The 19,090-nt window shown below is 34.8% G+C and overlaps 1 protein-coding gene across 3 annotated transcripts in view; it reads left to right on the forward strand.

Moving 5' to 3' along the window:
* Positions 1-19,090, forward strand: part of LOC138309392 (potassium channel subfamily T member 2-like) — a 61,355-nt gene that overhangs the window by 7,292 nt on the left and 34,973 nt on the right. For 2 of the 3 annotated variants that reach the window (XM_069250582.1, XM_069250584.1), the window contains exons 2-3: positions 10,398-10,518; positions 14,182-14,279. In XM_069250582.1, the coding sequence (XP_069106683.1) occupies positions 14,197-14,279 (83 nt within the window). In that variant the 5' untranslated portion in view covers positions 10,398-10,518; positions 14,182-14,196. Of the gene's footprint in view, positions 1-10,397; positions 10,519-14,010; positions 14,280-19,090 lie in introns of those variants that run through there. The other variant, XM_069250583.1, reaches the window with a different exon arrangement.

A 19,090-nucleotide genomic window follows, 5' to 3' on the forward strand; every position in this document is an offset into this window, starting at 1 on the left:
GGAATGGGTTCGCAAATAAAGCAAACAAACAAAAACCAACCTAAAGCATAAATTATTCAGCCATTAATTCCTTAGCTATAAGAGACCTATAGGCTATTTGTTTTTAATGTATAAACTACCACATACATGTAATAAGCTATGCATATGAGAAATAAGACGTCACAAAAACCCATTAGCATGTACTCTGGTGTAACGAGTAACGAAATTTATGAAACATCTACGATGTATAATGCGCTTCTGACATGTAACAATTGTGTTGTTTCAACAGCTAATTTGTCAACTCAATTGTGTTATTATGACCTTTGTCGTGTCCTGTAGGTTGGGCATTAAAATTGTGCCTGCTGTCCCCGTTGCATCAAAGTAAAAGACGACTTTTAAGATTTTATTTGATTTCGAACGTTTTTCTTGACAACTCCCTACTTTAGGCCTTCGATTGTGCGCTCGCTTTTGTTGAGAAGACTGTGGGTTCTTGTCATTGGTCAGGACACGCCATAGTCTATACAGGTGGTAGTTTGTGCCCTTGCTTAGCGATTTACATAAATGGAATGGGACGGCTAGTTTTCTGTTCGGTTCCGTCGGTGATATAGCACTATTACAAGAACAAGAGTCCACATATTACAAGCGCATACAACACTAATATACCACAGTCGCGTAAAACATAAAAATCACACATGCAGCACAATACAAATACAGGAGAGCCTGCCCGTATCACATTTTCCGTTAAAGTTATATTTGCCGTTAATTTCATACTCGCGAATCAAGAACTTTTGATATTTCATTCACCACCAAAAGTTACCACAATTTTGAAAATTACAACACTTACAAATCATAGGTTTTAATTTTACAAGTACAAATTAGACCTGAAAATGATTTTTACGGCACTTCCATAATTCATTATAATCGCATCTACAATGCATTAAAATTAGTACATACGGTCAGACCAGGAAGCCAAACTATGGTTAGAAAATAGTTTCCGCTGACATATTTCCAATTAAACAAAAATAAGGCATAAAAACAAGATTTGTACAGTGCTAAAATTCTGTCTTGTAAATAATGTTTACAAGCCATCATGCATTTTTGTCTGCTCATTTGAATGATTGGCAAAGCTTAACATGATGGTATTCAATAAATTAGTGAAGAAAAAAACCCATGACAAAATGTTCGCCCAGTTTCGGCACATATAACTTTAATATGACATTATAACATGGGAAAACATTCAACACATGAATCACGTTACGGTATTGAATATCCAAGTTCATTATCGACCAGTCGATTTATAATACGACATATTGAGATATCGAGGTCAATCAGTTGAATGATATCCTAAAAAGTCGACTTGTCTTATTACAAGTTAATGGTGGTAGCAAACTGCGACTCTGTAAATCGTCTTCCCAAGATGTTTATGTCGAGAAGTCTTTGTATAAGTCGAATTATTGAAATAAATATACTAATAAATCATTATAGGTTTCAATACAAATCAATATAAAACTATAAAAATATCAAACGTGAGTGATTGACATAATGAAGTTAAGTTACCGTAACTCGACCTAAAATTACTACACGACGACAGACATTTTGCACCATAGGTTTAACTGTCGTCCGACATAAAAAGGAATAATATACCTGTAGGCATGATTTTTTAAGAGATAAATTTACCTACAGAACTAAAAAAAAACCGAGTAGTTTACATATAGAAATAAACTTTACAAAGGTAACGAATATGTTTCATGTCTCATAACTGCAGACGTACTTTTTTATAACTTTAAGTAATTCAGTGTCTGTTTGTTGAATAAGATCGCGGTTTTTTAACATCTTTTTTTGTTAAAAAACCTCAATGACGCCCAAAGAAGTTTCCGCCAATATAACGATTATGCTTCATGTCAAGGTAAAGTTATCTTCATAATCTTTAAGCAATTCATTATGATTGTCTGACAAGAAAACTATGGTCTTTGCACGTAAATACTTCAATACAACGCATACTTAACAAAGAAACTTTTGTAAAGGAAAAGAATTCTCTGCCAAGGTAACAGATATGTTTTCTATCTTTTCTGAAACATTCTTTGTTGTTATCAGGTATCTTTAAAATCCTCGATCATCGAGTCTGACTGAAGACAAAATAATTATTGTCCCTACATCACCTTACGGTTTTAGTAAGACATCCTGTCTGTTAAACGGTAACTATCGGTGACAGTCATCTTTTAAACCCTTTCACCCCCGAAAGACACGTTTGACCTCTACTATATGTAAAACTGGAACAGTCTATCATAGACTTTCAGGGGTGAATGAGTAATAGGGTGGTAACGATTTAGTATGGGTGCTTCTTCTCAAATCAATCTGTAATAAGAAATGCTTTCTATAGAAGCGTCACAATGGGCGACATTCGACTCTTTAACGAATTCTAATATAACGAGTTGTAACGATTCAACATCGGCCCTTTTCAAATCTATAGTAAGAAATTCTTTCTATAGAAGTGTCACAATAGGCGACATTCGTCTCTTTAACGAACTGTAATGATAATATCGACCCTCTTCTCAACGGGTGGAGCTTTATTTAGATTCGTTACCATTGTAACATGAGTTTGAATTTCCGATTGTCATTGTCAACAGTTACAACAATGACGTCTTAAGATTGATACGAATCATTCACAAAAGAATTGCAAGCTTAAGCGTACACTGTATATGTGAATGGCTCTGTATGTGACCTTATTGTGACCGAATGCGCTAGGGGCATTTCATCCATTAGGGTCTGTTAAGTTAACGAACTAATCTTTGAATTTCATTATTAATTTTAAAAAAATGTATGGATAGTGTTTGTTTTTAATTTTGAATCACCTTTAATGAGAAACAGGAGCATCTGATGAAGTCATATAATGGTTTGGCAATACAATGTTTTGTTTTTAATCTTGATATATTTAATAGCTATAGGTTTATCTTTGTTATGCATATGATGTCACATGTACAACCACGAATATTCAAAATTCAATTTTTTTAAAAAAACGTTAGGTTTTATAGTCCATCAGTACAAAACACTGGCATGTATACAAAAATAAAAGAGTTTGCTTATTAATTATTACTATAGTTGTTTACTTTACTTGTGTCCTTGTTAACTACCCACGCTTCCTTTTTTTAGGTCATCTGACCCGAAGGGTCAGGATGACCTATAGTCATCATGTTTCGTCCGTCGTCGTCCGCCGTCCGCCGTGCGCCGTCCGCCGTGCGCCGTCCGCCGTGCGTTAACTTTTCACATTTTGAGCTTCTTCTCAAGTTCTACCAGTGCCATTTAGCTGAAACTTACATGAAATGATCCTGACATGGTCCCGACAAAGTGTTGTTATTTTTTGGGTCGATCCGAAATCCAAGATGGCCGCCACAGCCGCCATCTTGAAAACACATTTTGAACTTCTTCTCAAGTTCTACCGGTGCGATTTGGCTGAAACTTGCATGAAATGATCCTGACATGGTCCCGACAAAGTGTTGTTATTTTTCGGGTCGATCCGAAATCCAAGATGGCCGCCACAGCCGCCATCTTGAAAACACATTTTGAACTTCTTCTCAAGTTCTACCAATGCGATTTGGCTGAAACTTGCATGAAATGATCCTGACATGGTCCCGACAAAGTGTTGTTATTTTTCGGGTCGATCCGAAATCCAAGATGGCCGCCACAGCCGCCATCTTGAAAACACATTTTGAACTTCTTCTCAAGTTCTACCGGTGCGATTTGGCTGAAACTTGCATGAAATGATCCTGACATGGTCCCGACAAAGTGTTGTTATTTTTCGGGTCGATCCGAAATCCAAGATGGCCGCCACAGCCGCCATCTTGAAAACACATTTTGAACTTCTTCTCAAGTTCTACCAGTGCGATTTGGCTGAAACTTGCATGAAATGATCCTGACATGGTCCCGACAAAGTGTTGTTATTTTTCAGGTCGATTCGAAATCCAAGATGGCCGCCACAGCCGCCATCTTGAAAACACATTTTGAACTTCTTCTCAAGTTCTACCAGTGCGATTTGGCTGAAACTTGCATGAAATCATCCTGACATGGTCCCGTCAAAGTGTTGTTATTTTTCGGGTCGATTCGAAATCCAAGATGGCCGCCACAGCCGCCATCTTGAAAACACATTTTGAACTTCTTCTCAAGTTCTACCGGTGCGATTTGGCTGAAACTTCCATGAAATGATCCTGACATGGTCCCGACAAAGTGTTGTTATTTTTCGGGTCGATCCGAAATCCAAGATGGCCGCCACAGCCGCCATCTTGAAAACACTTTTTGAACTTCTTCGTAAGTTCTACCAATGCGATTTGCCTGAAACTTGCATGAAATGATCCTGACATGGTCCCGACAAAGTGTTGTTATTTTTTGGGTCGATCCGAAATCCAAGATGGCCGCCACAGCCGCCATCTTGAAAACACATTTTGAACTTCTTCTCAAGTTCTACCGGTGCGATTTGGCTGAAACTTGCATGAAATGATCCTGACATGGTCCCGACAAAGTGTTGTTATTTTTCGGGTCGATCCGAAATCCAAGATGGCCGCCATCTTGAAAACACATTTTGAACTTCTTCTCAAGTTCTACCGGTGCGATTTGGCTGAAACTTGCATGAAATGATCCTGACATGGTCCCGACAAAGTGTTGTTATTTTTCGGGTCGATCTGAAATCCAAGATGGCCGCAACAGCCGCCATCTTGAAAACACATTTTGAACTTCTTCTCAAGTTCTACCAGTGCGATTTGGCTGAAACTTGCATGAAATGATTCTGACATGGTCCCGACAAAGTGTTGTTATTTAGGTCGATCCGAAATCCAAGATGGCCGCTGCAGCCGCCATCTTGAAAACACATTTTGAACTTCTCAAGTTCTACTGATGCGATTTGGCTGAAACTTGCATGAAATGATCCCGACATGTCCGTGACAAAGTCTTGTTATTTTTTGGGTCGATCCAAAATCGAAGATGGCTACAATGACACTATATCTAATTAATTTCCTATATGTTAAGGCCCTTGGGCCTCTTGCTTGAAATAAAATTTGTTGAAAGAAATTGAAAATGATCCTGACATGGTCCTGACAAAGTGACACCATATATAATTAATTTTACTATTGCCAAGGTAGTCAGATGACCGTTAAGGCCCTTTGGGCCTCTTTTATACATTATTTGTACATTTTCATGTTTTACATAAATTCCTGTTGCTTAGTAACCGTTTTTATTCATACGTGAATGCATGTTGATACCACATTTACATGATATTCTCCCTAAATGTTAAATGATTTGCATTTATAATAAGATGTGCTTGAATATGGTCTACGATCGTAGTGTTGCAATGTTCTGTGTTGTATATGACTCAATTCTAATTCATTCATGTATATTATATATTAATTAATATATTCCAGTCGGTTGTGCATATTGTAATATCAATTTTTATATTTCCTATGCCATCCACTTATGATCAAACTTCTCTGTATTTGATAACGAAGTGAATCTATGATTACTTTTAAGTTTGGTTAAATATTAATGGTATATAATGCGTGTTAATATCAATGCTAACTATAACGGATGTCTCGAGATCCAAAACAGACATGGTAGAAGTAAAATTTACGGTCAATTAGCCCCACCTTCCGGTGATTTTGACGTCATATGTTGACGTGATTTGTGTGACGTCATAATCACAAAACGTTGGGACGAATCGACGGTATGTCGTACTTTACTCACGTCGTTGTCGAATATTGCAAACACTGTATAATGCGTTTTAAGAGATGGAGGACTTGTGATACAAGTTAAGAAAACTTAAATCACTCGTCTATTGCGGTCCTTCAAGGCCATCTTATCAATAAACATGCAAAATATTTAAATCATGAGATTAGAAAAACAAATAAGAATTAAAAACTAAATTACTGTGACAATCTTGACGAACGCTGAAATCTTGGTGTACATATATACAAACATGATGACGTAACCTATTTGTACTTTTAATAACGAAACTGGATTGTTTCATGTTTAACGTATTCAATGATTTAAAAAAAAAAAATTCATGGTTTGTCTTCAACTTAACCCTTATAGTGCCGTAGGGCCGATTTGGGCCGATCTTCGGGTTTCCAGAGTGCCAGAGGGCCGATTGGGCCGATCTTCGGGTTTCCAGAGTGCCAGAGGGCCGATTGGGCCGATCTCAAAAATACCAGACCCCATTTTGCTTTAATTTGATATTTGCGTATATATAACTGAATTAACGTAAATGACCGTAAATAAATATCTTCCGAAATTTCAACCGACGTCATTTTATGACGTCAAATATGACATAGCATGACGTCATTTACAAAGGATAGACGTCATCTTAATCCAGACATTTCCACCGATTTTTAGGCCTATTACTTGTTTTTCATTCAGTTTCATGTGCATTACACAGAATAGAGAGACAATTTTATTAATGTTATATCACTATATTCTTATCAATACACTATGCTGCTCATTTGTCCTGTATACATAGTGTTATATTTTATTTTCCTCGTCATATCGTCAATAAAAACGACATAGGAGAACATGTTTACAGGATGACTGGGGTCGTACCGAAACATGCGTCTGCTAGATAATAATTTTTATGCTTTGTTTGCCAACAAAAAGCTTTATTTGGTCACAGTGCAACAAACTAATTCGCGGCCTTAACACACATATTCTATAGTACATGTATTATACGGATTCTCCATAGCGTTAACGGCATACATTCCTATATATACCAGTCAATATTTCGGTAAATAAATATCACCTCACGTTTTAGAACTCATAAAAAATATTACAATACTGCATGTCCATGTCATTTTTGTACATGTTTTATGGAGCTTGAGGTTTATATACACTACAATTGTATATAGCAATAAGAAATCGCAAGTTTAGATCTAATTGACAGTCCACAGAATATGATATTTGACTACAGACCAAAGAGATTTTGAAATATAAATGTGAAATTACCCAACGGTACCGGCTTCATATGAAATATGGTATGCATATTCAGTTCACACTTTCAAGTAGAGGCTTCAAGTGTAAGATCTGCAGCGTGTTCCATTTAGTTTTCCTGGGACGAACCTGGCTTTCCGCTAACTACTTCATTCCCGTACACTACTCGTACTTGGGGTGTAAACACTTTAGCATAAAAGGGAGTGAGTGAGTTTGCCCGTTGTCAGTATAAAGACCGAGGGGATGTGCTGGCATGTTTCAGTGAGATAGCACTATAAATGGACATGAGATTCCACTGTTGCAAAGAGACATAGCATGAATAAAAACTATGAATTAATATGATATAAAACCTAATCAAACAACTATTAATTGCGCCCAAAATCATTTGGCAACAAATGGAAATACTTTAACAACGCATTTACGGTGAAAAAACCCACCAAAATACAGAAACTTCTAGGAATAAAGAATATATCCTCGAGATTCTTCGTAAGAAGACGCCATTCGCGGAATATAGGAACACTTTTCTGAAATCTTTCTTGTCTAGAAATTTATGTCGAGGATCAGAATGTCAAAGAGCACTGCAAAGAGTGGGTCCAAGAGATGCGAGTGAAACTGCATATAGAATCGTACATATAGCAAGGCTATCCCTCCCATCGTCGGTTATCCACGTTAATCAGCCTACAGAACGTAGGTACTATCCCCTACAAACATATATAACTGCAGTATATGGTCAATGCATATACATAATTACATATACATAATGAAATATTTCCACTACCTATATCTAAAGTAAAATACATCCGTTAAAAACAGCGCAAAAACTAGTGACCGCCGTTCCAAAAGCATCCGTCGTTAGCCACATATATACAATGTATACTTATTGCAACTGTCTATTTGCAAATCGAAAGTTATAGACAGGTGGTCGTTAATCGTTATACACCGGTAGTCATATACGCAGGTTTGACTGTATTATCAATATCCTTACGAGGGTGGTACTTTGCTTAAGCGTGACCTTATTATCATTCAGTTCTAGATTATTGTTTTTAATCGCAGTTAAACTGAATTGACAACTTCACGTGCGAATGTGCGTACATGTAGATGTGCATTGTCTATATTGACAGTTAAAGTCTACACGACCGTCGTGCTAATATTAGGAGATGTATCGTTCCGACTTTTTCAAGCATATTTTATCCAAAATTAAAATATAAATCGGCTTAATGTTCCAACCTTAGTGGGCACAAAGAGAAAACAAGATCACTGAATATATTTACTGAATTATGATCAGCGCGTACTTAATGTACATTAATAATATAGACAGACCTTGATCCAGCATGTTTTAGTGGGACCTCTTGTTGATTTATCAAACTGCTGAATATTACCGAGAAACCGATGTCCAAGACAAGTTAAACACGTGTTTGGTCTGAGGCCGGGAGCACAGGGGTCCGAGAATAAGTTAAAGTTTATATCAACTTGGACCCACCCGAGTGTCCATAGACCATTTCTAGAGGTATTAGGGTTCTAGATTAAAACAAAAAACAGTGAAGTTCATATTCTATCTGTACACGAGAAGGGAGAAAAACTCCCCGAGACAAAAACATCCACCACACCAAGTTTTAGACACAGGGACCTGGCACGATTTTAGGTACTATAATATATATATGTATACTGTTAAAAAAATCGTTCCAGGTCCGTGGTTTTAGCGGCTAAATAATAATTTTTCGAGTGGGTATTATTACAATTCAATTAAATTCAACTTTTTTAAACACTTTTACTATTACACATGTAATTCGATAGCTAAACAAATAACAACAACATGAACACAATAAACATACAATAAGTGTCAAAATGGTACTACCGTTGGAAAGAGGAGTGATAATTTTCCATTCAAGATCATCCTTCATAACTAATATACAAAGTGCGTCACTAAGATGACACCATCCTCGATACTCCAGGGATTCCGATCACTTACGATCTCTACACCCCTGGACTATTTCATAGTAAAATTGGGGGCAGCTCAGCGGAAAAGAGCTGAACCAATCACAGGCGTGCAAACATTTCATTTGAAGACTACAGAGAGATCGACGCCCAACATCAAAGCCACACGTACAGCCAACCACATTGTACCGTTACATGGCTCGGGCATGGATCGGAGCCCCCGTAGTATCGAGGATGAGATGACAATCAATCGGGTTTGGATCAGCGTGCATTTAACCCATAGATTAAAACAAATTAAAACATTTATACAGGTATGTCCTGAAAATACCAATCGAAAATTATTCTAATTATAACTATAAGCAATCTGTCTGTAATTTTGCTACTGTCGCTCGAAAATGGGAAATGAACCCATGAAAATTGATTAAAATTTGTCCCATGCATGAAAATGATGAAATATATAAAAATGACGTGGCCGAATACTTTTGGCACGGTATATTGCCCAGTATGCATCGACACTATCTAAGTGCCTAACAGAGTGAGACATTCAACGATGATTATGTGGTTGTACAGGTCCATGTGCGTGTATATGATCAATATAGATGTGCAAGGAATTGGATCAGTACTTATTTTATTTCATAAATGTATTGGAATTTGCATATATCTGACCGCTTAATGTTATGGAATAAAATAAGTTTACGATTATTAATTAGTGTTTGCAAATATCTATTTTTCTTTTGGATCCGAAAAATTCGGTGAAAACCCATAAATTAAACACGTTCGACGTCACTTCCATCGGCAAATCGCGCGTCAATATCTTTGACGTGATCACTCTCGACGAGCCTATTTATGTCGCGTCATCAATTTTTGGCGTCATCAATTATTACGTCATTTCTGGCAAATTCAAAAATTCGGCAGTGAAAGGGTTAAAACTCCATTTTAATTTTCCATACGGAACTGAATATTTCTTGTAATAACTTTTTTTTTACTTATCTTTAATTAATACCACTCCTCATTCAAACTCTGAACAAGTTGATTTAGATATATCTATTCCGTATCTATGTTAATCGAATCAATTATTCATCATATGCAGCCTAAAGGTAAAATACTTAGGTATTCGTTTAACTCATTCAATATGGAACAAAAGTGAAGAAAATATTTTCGTCACAAAAATAAAGGCACTATTGTCTTCAAACAGAAAAAATAACAACATTGTTTTGATGGTTGAATTGTGGTGTTGTCACATCTTAAGACCCATTTCCGTCTCTTCACTGTACTACACATTACATCAAATACATCGTTTAGGTAATGCTTTGATGTTTTGGTTATTTCCTCGTGTTCAGTGATGTATGACATACGATAAGACAAGTGACTGTGTCATTCAGTGTCGCATCAGACAGCAAGAACCACCGGAAATGTGTAGACATCATTAAACACCACAAACGCAACTGAATTCATCACCTATCTAGACTACTGGATAGAATTTGCATATTCCTTTAAGGAGTTTTACGTCATTTTCACAGATATCTGCCATAAGATTGATGAACACGTGTGTAAACTGCACCACAACAGACCCGTTGTTGTCATCAGAGGTCAACGAATCGCACATGGACGTTCATTCTGGTTCATGAAAAGAGAATACAGGTAAGATAATTATAGATGTTAAATTATGTTGATAGAATAATGAAAGCTTGACCTGATGTTCGCTTCACAAACCATTACTTATATAAATCCTGTTATAGACGAAATTGTACATGTATTTGTTGTTTATGTTATAAAGATTTTTGCCAACATAAAGTATATCACTGCATGTCACGTTCCTAAGATCAGAACAGTCCTAATTATGCATAAATATCCAAACTGTGGAATACAAACATCAATTAACTGCCACGTGCACTTCATTTTGTGGTGTTTTGTTTTACTCTACACTCCTTGTATCGCAAACGAACCAGTAAATTGTTTGTCATATTTTGACACTATTTCATAATTTTAAAATGTTATTAACATATGTTTATTGTTACAAAATTTATGTTGTGACAGATGTATCATATTGTTTTAATATTACATATCACATCAATCTGAATATTTGTTCCATTTAGCTGTATGAATATTTGCAACAATATCATTATTATAACATTATTATTCAAATAAAACCTTGTGTTTACATGAACAGTTCCCAGGTACTGATTGTTGGACGGTGGTTTGTCTCCGGGTTCTCCAGCTTTCTTGCAACAACAAACCTGGCACGTCCTTACATGACCCTGGCTGTTTATAGGACGTTAACCTAATCAAACCCAAACCCGTTTACATGAAAAAGAAAATTATGAAATATGCAATAGACAATCGGACAATGTTAACAAACATATATACAGTGCATGTTTTGTTTGATTCAGCAGTAGTTGTATTAATTTTATATTTAAGATACTACATGTGTGTAGTTTAAAATGTGCTCGAAGTTACTTGACAAAAATATAGCCTATTTATCACATATAGCATATAACATCATGCTTATTAGTATGATAATTAGCACTACGTTTGTACTTAGTCAAATACAGTAGGAGTATTAGATTTAGATTTAAGATTTTAAATGTGTGTAGTTTAAAATGTGCTGGATGTTACAAAAATGTGCCTGACAAAATATTTCGCTTATTCATCACATGATACATATAACCACATGCTTGATAGTATGTTACCCACCACCACTTTTGTACTAAGAGGCACAGACACTTGTTTTGGTTGGAAAGAGCAAGGTCTTTCCCGCCTCGGGCGAACGGTTGTTGATGTACAAATATGTAATTCTTTGTCATTTTAACAACAATCAACATCTCAAATACGCTTCCTAACGCTAATGATCTGTGGCCGTTACAAAGCGTTTGAATGACTCAATGTCACTCAGTGTCCCAAACCTGCCATTTATGTCGTAGTAGATGGTCGCCTCGAGCGACGTTACAACACTTACGATCATGGCATCAACAATACTCGAAATAGAATACTCCCGTTATAATAACTTGTCGCACTTTTAGATGATACACAGATAATGCAAACGTAGATACCCATAAATCTGTTATTATCGCGGGTCAAAATGTTCGCGATCAGTTTTTTAAGGATATACATCTACATTTATACACCTGAATAATTTCTCAGGATTTCGCGGATCTCACATTTTTGCTGTTCCAATAACCCGTAAAATCGCAAAAATCGCAATAATCGTCTATATAGTATATTCGGTGTTTAATTTTGCAATTTAGATGACTGTGTTACCATTTCGCGATGTTCTTCTTAACGCGATAATATTTATCAAATAACACCCGCAGACGGAATTTTCGCGTAATTAGCGAACCACCATTTCAGTAAGCATAACTCTTTAAAATAACAAGTTTAGCCCGTAACAGATCTGCATAATAGTCATTTGTTGCCAGTTTCTTTTTTTAAAATATCCAACAAGAAACGAAAAAATAATAACCCACAAATATAATTACCTGACATATAGTAAATAAGATAGTTGTATGTTAGTTGGAAGATTATATTAACGACCTATTAACAGCCAGGATCATTTTAGGACGTCCTGAAGTTTATTCGGTGTGTTGCGTTTGTGAAATGTGTGCGTGGTTTTGGAGACTGCATTATGTGGAACTCTTGTCCTTTTAAAAGAGTTATCACTTTGAAGCATGTTACCAGAGACACACAAATCAAAGATCAAATAGGCTTTGTGGAGTGACATTGTAATTGCCCCGTTTCCGTCGTCCATGCAGGATACATGTTGGTAAATGTATAACAACTTCAAGAAGTCGGTCAGGCGATACATGTATGTTGCCTTGAAGCATCGTAAAGATGGTATATTTTGATATTTACTACCATTCCGTTTTCAAATACCATACTAAAAAAACAGAAAATAATATTCACTTCTGCTTCACTAACAAGTGTAATCGCGTCTTAAGTGTACGAAACAGTTGTATAAACATTAAAATAGAGAATGATATTCGTGTTAAAGAAATACGCCAAAGACTAACGTGTCGTTTAGGCCATTAAGCAATGTCACATGATATTCAATGCATTAATTAGATGTACAATTAATATCAGTGGTACCTAATTTATTCAGATGACGTTATAAAATACATAGACGTCAATTGATGACTGAGTATTAATTGTAACTCGGCTTTAATGTGGAGGTATATTTAGGTTATACTAAGGTTGGAGTAATAAATTGTTCACCATACTCAAAGGAATAGTGTCCTACGTTATTGTAAGTGTACTTTTGTACCATAATCAAATCTTTTTATTGACACTATAACTGTATGAAATATCTATTTATGTCTATGGATAAAATTGACGTCGCGTTGATCCTCGCATCTTAAATGAATCAATAAGATATCTTATACAGCACTGCTATAAATACTTATAGTGAGGTTACATATATGTGTAACGTTATATATAGGATATTAAATGAGGTCTTCATGTGGTCTTTCATTTGATGTTTTATGAAGCGAGTCTCAAAAAATTTCATTTTTATTAAGTCTAGGTGAAAAAAACAAACCAAACAAACACACAAACAAACAAAACTATATATAACGCTATTTTGATGGTAACGTTTATCTATTATTGCCTGACCGTATTCAAGATTGTTTTATGGGCTAAGATTAGATCGCACCTATATAAGTAAGTACGCTTACAAGATTCAATTTTATATTATTATAATTGATAGCCTCACATTATGTATCATTAATGTTTTAATCTTGCAGTTATTTCTTGGTGAATATTAAATGCCGTTATATATATATTTTTTTTTGCATAAGTCATACAACGAAATTTTCTTTAAACACTTTAGATTTAATTTCTCGTTTGACATGAACCTCTTCAAAGGGTTTTTTTCATTTCATTCTTTAACGATAAGTTGATAATTTTGTGTTCAATGATATGGAAATATAACAAAAAAATCAGAGTGACTGTACATTTTAAGTCTTTAAATCTACACTACGCAGACGTGACATTTCAATTATATTTAGATATGTTTTGTCTAAAATCATGACCACCAATGAAAAACAACGTGACAAATGATGTTTTTCACGTTTATTATATTATACATTGCATTTATAAGCCATTAAAACATGCGCTACACTGAAAATTGAATGATCCAATTACAATTGACCAATCGTCAACACGAGTGTACCTATTCAATGTCGAAGCAAACACAATGCAAAATGCAAAGTCACGTGCTGCACCTGGACGATTAGATAGACAGACGATGACCCATCAATAGCATGTGCTCTTTTAATTTGTATTGTAAACTAATTGTTTCTTTATTCACAGGGAATCGCATTAAAGATGGTGTACGAAACAGTTTGTGACGGCATCGATCTAGACTTTGTCGAGGAGACAGGAAGTGATGGAGAAGAGGAATGGCTACAGTAAGTCAAACTTCCGGTTTTGAAATTGAAACATATTACAGCTATTTACCGCTTCGAATAAATGCTGAGTAAAACCATTTTGATGAACGCTTGTCAATCTGTTGTCCGAAACATGAAGAAATTATGCCATTGAATGAAATAGGGGTAAAAAGTTCAAAAGAATGAAACAATTACTTGTAGAGACGCTGGTATGAAAGCTCACAACAAAATAACAAAAGACAGGCAATTGTCAAAAAAATCCGTTTTAGATGCGACAATCCATCGTGCCTAATAATATAAATATACACTCTGTAAGCTCATGAATGTATTGATTGATATGTAATTCCATCTTGTATGCAATGATGATTGTAATTTGCTCACAAGTTTAGTTTATCGGCCCATAAAGGACAAATTGCTTCTGATTGAAAATGTGAAGTTTTGAAAGAAAGATAATATATATTACCAAATGCTTAAGTCAATTCAAATATAAGAATTTATTTGAATACTCACAATTCACATATACAGAATGAGTGAGCAGTCTGACAAATTTTAAAGCAGCTGATGTAAGAACGCGAGGACATATAAGCGAAAAGCGTAACAATAACATAATATATTTATCCTATATGGAATACATGCATCGTATGAAAAACAACAGAATTATAATTATATCACCATCTTACGAAGATGGTATTCTCCAAAAGCCCATTCTTTCGATATGATAACAAATTCTAGTCGATAGATGTACAAACATGTGAGGAATGGGTTGCTATTTTCCTTGGTATTTATTTAGTCCGACCCACTTTTTGACTTTTCGATAGTTCCCCTATGAGATGAGATGACAATATAAACAAAATATATGGGCTTGGTTGAATTACGGTAACCAGGCGTCACATGGTATATTGTCGTCAACCACAGGGTTAGCATTTTCAAGCGCCACTGAATTGTGGTTTTTACGACAGATATTCATTAAGTTAACTTAACGTTTCGTTTTTATAAAAATGAGATATTTTTCTTTTCTGCAGTGCATAAATTTGTGCTCACATTCATCCTTTAGATTATTATATAAAACAATGAAAGTAAATTCTATGATTGAAATACAAATAGTGTATACTATCATTTAATTTAACTGTTGTTGATATACTATGTACGGGTGTTACTGAAACATATTTCACAGCTAAAAGCTACTTTTGATTCAACTAATCAGATATTTATACATGTACAATGGATAGCATTACAATATTTCAAACAATATATTTTTTGACGAATATCACAATAGTGTCGGGTAGCCATCAGGGATCTAACTCTGAAAGCCCAAACCTATTTGCTTTCTACTCCGCTCCTGTACTGATTTTGTATCTCTCTCTGCAAGGGGAATCCCTTTAGCATTAAAAGGGATCCCCCCATATAAGATGGTAACTGAATAACGCTAAAGGGAAATCCTCTTTGCCCGAGGGAGATTCAAAGTTTATAAATGCCATATCAAGACAAACGTCTGTCCGTGCAGTACGGTTTGTTCATTTTGCACAAACAAACAAAAATATATATATAAAAAGTTAAATTAGAGCAAAATGTAATTCAATATACTAAAGTATTTAGGAGAGAAGATATAATTTAATGAAATATTTTAAAATTTGACTGGAAAAATTGAAATAACTAGGTATGAAAAGAACATTTAAACAAAATACATAGAGACCAATAATTCAAATTCATAACAAGTGTGTTTATTTATGTATTTCATTTTCATTAACAATATTGTTTATCACTAATAGTAGAGGCAATTATGTGTATTGCTATTTCACATTTGCTGATCATTTGGTGATGTTCAACGGATAATATTAATAACAGTGATGTACATATTATAACAATAGAGGTTTGATGCATTACAACTACATGATCTGAAGAGTTCATTAGGATTGCGTGCTATATTTTGGAGTTGAATTTAGATTTGGAGTTGATACAGGGTATTTAAGGCTGCATTTTGGAGTTGCAAGTAAATGTATTATATATCAGAGTTTAAAGCCAAAACCATGTTTTTGACTTGATATTCAAGGTTATATTTAGGAGTTGACTTTTCAAGTGATGTGTTGGAGTTAATGTTCAAGGTTATGTTTCTGAGTTGACATTTATAGTCATGTTTTAGAGTTGATATTCAAGGTTGTGTTTCGGAGTTGATAATCAAAGTCATAGTTTGGAGTTGATATTCAAAGTCATATTTTGGAGTTGATATTCAAAGTCATATTTTGGAGTTGATATTCATGTTAAGTTTTATGTTGGAGTTGAGAGCCAAAGCCATGTCTTTTGGTTGATATATGATATGCCACGTTTTGAAGTTTATATTCGAGGCCATACAGATCAGAAACTAGTTGATGAACATGTTCACCAGTGTATTGTTTAAACCTGTGTCTTAACCCTGATGTCATAAATAAATGTCCCCTGTTTTATGGCATGTAGCGAGTATGTTTACGAGGACATTCAAAAACTTTGTACCGTCCTGTCAGCTTTTGGATACGTTATGAAGAAAGGTAGTCTTGTCAGTTTTAAAATAAGGAGACAAATGTATCAATATTCAATACTCGTTGATTGCATGATCAATTAAACCTATTGATGTTTTGACGACTGTTTCTTGACTATAGAGATAATAGTTTCAAATAATGCGTTAAGCGTTCGCATAAACAGTCTGCTATTGATAATTTACCTGGCATGTTTATTGTCCATCGATAAAATTCCATACTCGTAAAATGTCAAAAAGTAATACAACTGCATGTAGACTTAAGCTTCTCGGTAAACGTACATTACTGACATATGCTAACTACTTCATTGTCTTGGAATGTTAAAAGTGTCTCTTGACGGATCTTTTGCAATCTCATGGATGACTATCTTTCCTAATATGGCGGTAGAAGTTTCTTGAAAAGATGCCAGTGAGCCTTGAAACGTTTGTATTAATTTTTAATTTCTTTTATTTTATATACGAAAACCGAAGCATACAAAAGAATAAAAGTTATGATTGTGAATTCATTTCAAATGAATTATAATGTTTAGTAGGTACAGACTTGAATTTTTTTTTCGCGTGTGATTAGTTTTTCGCAAAAATAAATTACCCCGAATTGGTTTAAAACATGTAAAATAGAATCGTAAAAATTTAGATCGCATAAATTTATCGTCGTGAAAAAATAACATAATTTGGTTTACGGGAAGATGATGTTTACTCTTGACACCTATGAGCTATTTCTATACCTTTTCTCTCAACTTACTTTAGGAAAAGAAATTTTGAAATAATAATTAATCATAATGATTTAAAAAAAATCTTTTTGTACCATTTTCGACTATAGTCGACATGATTTAATTCTCCCTCTTTACCACAGTAGCGCAGGAATTATCATGGCTTTCCACTGATACTTTTTAAATTGATAGAATGTAAAAGCCGCTATATTGTGATCACAAATTTAATTGTACTTGTATTTAATTACATTATAAAAGGTTGAGTATTTTTGGTTTAACGCCTATTGGCTGCTTGAGTCTCGAGAACCCATTATGAAATCACCGACCGTACTGAGGACTTATGTCTAACACAGGTTTCGAGCTCGGGACGCATAGATGGACGACTTTTGGTAATACTGTCTGCTTATAGTAATACTAATTTGTTGGGACGTTTTAATTTCTCGGCCACCGCCTCACGATTATGCATTTATTTTTCAGATGTTGTTTTAAAAGCTATAAGTAGGTATGGAGCATAATAAAACAACTTAGGCCAGTTATTAAAATGATTATCAAAATTTGATGTGTATTTACATGCGGATAAAGAATATTAAAAGGGACAATTCAGTCTCAAGAGAACATTAAAATTTGTACATATATTGTTAAAACATTTAAATGCCGCTATATTGTGAAATATTGTAAAATAATTAAAACCCAAGTTTTAATGGAAATTAGATCAGTCGGTTTTTACTGTGATATGCCAGAAAAGCCCACGGTGGAAGAAATGCGTGTGAAATGTTCAAACTCGATCGCTGTCCGCCATTACACATTGTGATCTAACATCTTGTATGCCGAACCCTGGCCCTTGCTCGTAGAGTAATGCAACTTTTGTCTAGAACTGCTCAAATCGCTCTGACAGTAGTAGGTGAGTTATCTTGCCTCAAAATCATTTTATCACCTCCTCAGTGGTTATGTAGTTCATCTGTTTAACTTTGGCTCGGGTACATGAGTACAGCGTACATATTGTACCTGCATAATCGTAGTGATCAACGATTTGTAATTACAACGGTATCAATTAAAATACTCAACTTTGACGTGGAATTTGTCAATATTTTATGTTATATGTTTCATAAGAAATGTAGAACAATACATTTATGCCATAGTTTGCTTATTGGTTATGTAAAAGAATTAGCCTGAGTTAATTGTCCCTTTAAATCTTTAGAGGTCGTATAAAATTTGATATTTTGGGTAAAAAAGTATTCTTTGTTGAAAAATAGTTTTTAAAAGAAATTGGTAAAGATGCGCAAAGTTGTGACATGATGTTTAAGATAGATAAAATTGATACAATTTCATATTATGGGAAAAAACAATTCTTCGTTGAAAAATATTTTTTAAAACAAATATGTTAAGATACGCAAAGAAGTGACCTACATGTAACAGTCAAAATAATTATATGCTAAATCATAATGCTCATGCATCATTGCACATATAAATGTCATTTTACTGTCTGCTGACTGTGCATATTGCATTTAAATATGCAACTCATTATTCACTTGTGCAACCCCCAGTGCAAAAATGTAAGTTTTTACTACTGTGGTTTATTCTCTATGTGTATCGCTTTCCCTTTTAACATCGAT

This window comes from Argopecten irradians, chromosome 15 (assembly GCF_041381155.1).
Source record: "Argopecten irradians isolate NY chromosome 15, Ai_NY, whole genome shotgun sequence".
NCBI classification, from domain to species: Eukaryota; Metazoa; Mollusca; class Bivalvia; order Pectinida; family Pectinidae; genus Argopecten; species Argopecten irradians.